Here is a 4,111-nt window from a genome sequence, read left to right as displayed (position 1 = left end):
TTTTTTTTTTTTGGTCATCAAGTTAAAAAAAAAGTAAAAATAATTTCCAATGCACAAAGTGCTATATTGATATTGGAAGAGCTGGAAAAACCCTGTGTTTTGCATATTTCTAAAGGAAGAAAAATAAATTTAAGCCACAATTTTGTTCTGTGCCTTAGCAAGCCTTAACCTGAAGAGATGATGAAGCTATAATAATTACGATGCAAGAAAAGACTGGGAGACATTTGAAATGTTTCTGTAAGGTTTACTGAGTCAAAGACTTCTGCACACAGAGCTGAAATAAATAAATGAAATAATTTTATCATAATTATAGTAACCATCATAGTAAGATTGCTTATTTAAGTTTCTGTCTTCTCACATATATATAATATATATAACTTTCAATAAAACATTCCCTTTATTATTATGTTTTTTTTTCTTTCTCCTGTGTGAATGAATGAGACTTTGGATTGTTCCACTGTATGTCCTGGTAGCAGCACTCTGTATCCATGATATCACACAGGAGCATCATCCCCCCTGGGTCGTTTCTAGAGCGACACTAAAGAAGGCACCCTCCCCTCTGGGCTCAGCCCTGCGCTCATCACCCTCTGCACCTAAAAGCTGAAGATGTTGTGTCCTCCGGGGGGAGGCAGGGAATGAGCAGGAATCACGAAGAAGGTCTCCAGATGTCTTTGGTTGTCGTTCGTTTGGTTTGCAGTGATTGGTTGACTGATTTTGGTTCAGCTTATTATTTTTCTGTACATTCCAGTTCTTAAAGCTTCAGTCCCTGCGGTGAGTTGTCGTGAGTTAATGCAAAAGACAAAACAAAAACTGCACAGTCCATTTCCAGAACCCCTTGTGATTTTGCTTCCCGCACTCCTGCAAACATACACAACATACTTTCTTTGTCGTCCTCTTTTTAGGAACATGCGTTTATTCTGTCATTTGCTCTAATATTTTCTCTATCGTTTTTATTCTTGCTATTCATCCAACGGTCTCACGGGTCAGTGCCTTTTAACRAGTGAGACAGATAAGTGCGTCACATGTCAATAGTCCATCATATGTGTGTTGGATCTGTGCAGATCACGCTGTCTTCATTATTTTTCTTGCATTTGCCATCCAGCTTTCCCTTTATCCATAGGCTGAGCACCCACTCTCTAGTTCAGTCAGTCTTTCCCCATCTGTGTTCTCTGTACGGTCCAGTTGTAATCCCAGTCCTTGACATTGTCCAGCTGGTCCCGAACAGCAGACATGAAGGCCTTGTTGTTTCAGGGGGCTGTGGAATCAAGGCCTATATAGCACCTGGCCTTCAGGTTCTGTCACTATTTCTGGACTGTGAAGGGAAGCAGACCAGGTCCGAAAAGCTTCCAGCATCGGTTGAGTTGCTGTCCAATTGGTCCAGCACGGGGAACAAAAACAAAGGAACCAGGGGCTTGTAGTGGCAATTTAGAACACATATAGCTAAACCCCCATTAATGATTCATTAAGTTTCTGGTCAATATTTGTCCCATCAAAAGAAGGTGTTCAGTCGTGTGCGACAGAAGAGATGACTAGGGTTAGCCATTGGAAGGCTCAGCTAAAGGCTTTGGGTGGAAACAAAACAGTGGGTGCTAGCGTTAACCACCGCTAGCGGGTCCCGGTAGCACGCACCCTCTTAACCCGCTTGCTGACGGTGGTGAAGCGGAAGGGCGTGGTGAGGTCGGGCTGTTCCCCCGGTGGGAAGCGTTTCATGAAGTGCACGTCCTGCTGGTTGGGGAGTGTGTGGGGGCCGCGGCGAGGACGCCCCCTTTTTGTGAAGCCGACATACCAGCCAGCGTAGCGCGCTGACATCAGGGCTGTGTAGTGATTTTCCAGCACCATTTCCACAAAGACGCAATCCGCGCTTCGGTTACTGGCCTTCTGAGAGAGCAGAGAAACCACAGACACGCAGACAGAAGCAAAGACCGGTTAGGGAAGTGTAAAAAATACAATCTGTGTTTTATTAACAGAGAGAGGACGGAGAGATCTCACCTTTCCTACTAGCTTGCCACGGCGGTTCATGCACAGGTAGAAATTGGTTTCTTTGCCTCGGATTCTCACCTGGCTGCCGAAGGTGTCTGCCTCCACTACGAGCTGGGCTTGTGAAGGGACAGACAGAGGAAGAGACAGACATTAGAGCCTTGAGCTTTTTTTTTAAGAAATGCAATGTAAACACGCTGTATGACAAAAGTATTTGGCCACCCATGTTAATTACTGACTTTAGATGTTTTAGTAAAGATTTGGGATAATAGAGAAAAAAATGTTTTAGCATATCAAGACATTTAGACAATATTATGCTTCAAACTTTTTTGACAGCACTTTAGTGAGGGTTCTTTTCTTTTTTAAGATGACAGTGCCCTGGTGCGCAAAGCGAAAACTGTAACGACGTTTGTCGACGAGTTTGGTGTAGAACTTGACAGGCCTGCACAGAGCCCCGACCTTAATCCCATCAAGCTTCTTTGGGATGAACGGGATCGGAGATTGCGGACCGAGACCTTCTTGTTCAGCATCAGTGCCTGACTTTTAAAATGCCCTGCAGAATAAATAGGCATAAATTCCCCTCACCTCCAAGAAGAGTTGAGGCTCTTTCAGCAAAAAGGAGGCCAACTTGTTGCAGTCTCTGTTGGTGTGATGGTCAGGTGTGGCCAAATATTTTTGTTCACATCCTGTAGCCTATTCCATAAACTTTGCATGATTTTGTTATGTACCACACACATATCACAACAGAAAATTAATATGTCAACAGTTCAGATCTCTTGCAGACCCAGATTGCCGATATTTCTTACTTACTACAGCAAAGAAGTACTTCATACTGACAGACTGACAAACTGCCAAGCAGTGTCACGCTGATAGCTCAGATTACCTGCCAGCATTAAATTTAAACCAGCTCTTTAAAACCAGATAGAGCACTCACGCTGTGTCACAGTTTCAGGATTCATAGTTGCTGTAAACTGTGCTAATAAATCACAGACAGATGTAAATTTTCCTGGCTGGACAGATGTTTGTCAGATAAGGATGATCACACACATGGATGTGAGGCCGCTGACCYCTTTGTATAAAAAAAGCCCAGTGGGTTCAGGGGAACAGGAAAATAATATGATCTTGTTGTTTTAGGGTGTGTGTGTGTGTGCTCTCGCTCCCCTACTGTGTTTTTGCGTGCGAGGATGTGTGCAGGTGTGTGATGCGTGCTCGTCCTTCCAGGAAATGAGGCTGCTGCTTCACTAACCGCACAGTTTTAGGGAGCGGTTGTGCCTGTTTAAAAATAAATCCCTAAAATGGTTCGTACATGACCTTAGTCAACAAAGGGGTCAGCAGAAATCAATACCTCCCTCTCTCTCTCTCTTTCGTCCTCTTCCCCCAACTCTCTTCTCATCCCGTCTGCGCTTTCTCTCTATGTTTCCACTGTTCTGCACTTGCTTTATCTTTCCTCTCTCAGTCTGTAAACCTTAAGCTTATCATATTTTTGCAATAACTAATCAGTTCTGGGTGAATTTTTCATCATTTAAATTGAACTGAAACCAAACCAGACAGTGAACTTGTGATCCCTTGTTTGGCATAAAATGAAAAATCAGAGATCTTGCTCTGAAATAGCAATAATAAAATACAATAAAATAAAAAAGAAGAAGAAGAAGAAGAAGAGGAAAAAAACTTTTCCAGCTTGTTTTTTTTTATCATTTCTATTAATCTGTGCAGTTTTAAGTATTGGTTAGCCATTATTACACTTGTGGGGGATGGACAGCCATAGTGTTGGAAGATGGAGGAAGGGAGGGAGAAGAAGCCTGCTGTTCGAAATCCAGAGGAGACAACAGGAAGGATGAAAAATCAATGGGCGGATCGATGAAGAAGATGAGTTTCTAACACTCTACCTGCCAGGCTTCCTCTTTTTTTACTCGCACTTTTTCAGCACCACCTTTCTTTTCCCTCTGTCTCTTGTCTTTTGCTCTATTGTGAATCCTTGAGTCAGCAGCCAGTCGATGAGGTCTTTGTACTCCCCAGACAGGCTTCACTGCCCTTCTGCAAAAAGCCTGGGGAGGCGTGTGTGTTTGCGCTTTTGTGTGTGTGTGTGTGTGTGTGTGTGTGTGTGTGTGTGTGTGTGTGTGTGTGTGTGTGTGTG

At 43.4% G+C, this 4,111-nt stretch overlaps 1 protein-coding gene across 3 annotated transcripts in view; it reads right to left on the bottom strand.

The window, feature by feature from the left end:
• Positions 1-227: 227 nt before the first annotated feature.
• Positions 228-4,111, bottom strand: part of fgf18a (fibroblast growth factor 18a) — a 9,044-nt gene continuing 5,160 nt past the window's right edge. For 2 of the 3 annotated variants that reach the window (XM_014000029.1, XM_014000030.1), the window contains exons 4-5: positions 1,990-2,096; positions 228-1,878 (exon numbers count right to left, since the gene is read on the bottom strand). In XM_014000029.1, coding sequence (XP_013855483.1) covers positions 1,606-1,878; positions 1,990-2,096 — 380 coding nt within the window. In that variant the 3' untranslated portion in view covers positions 228-1,605. The remainder of the gene's footprint in view (positions 1,879-1,989; positions 2,097-4,111) is intronic. The other variant, XM_014000031.1, reaches the window with a different exon arrangement.

This window comes from Austrofundulus limnaeus, unplaced genomic scaffold (assembly GCF_001266775.1).
Source record: "Austrofundulus limnaeus strain Quisiro unplaced genomic scaffold, Austrofundulus_limnaeus-1.0 Scaffold2647, whole genome shotgun sequence".
In the NCBI taxonomy this organism is placed as follows: Eukaryota; Metazoa; Chordata; class Actinopteri; order Cyprinodontiformes; family Rivulidae; genus Austrofundulus; species Austrofundulus limnaeus.
Note: the sequence above shows the minus strand (reverse complement) of the source record. Positions and strands in the feature narration are given on the sequence as shown.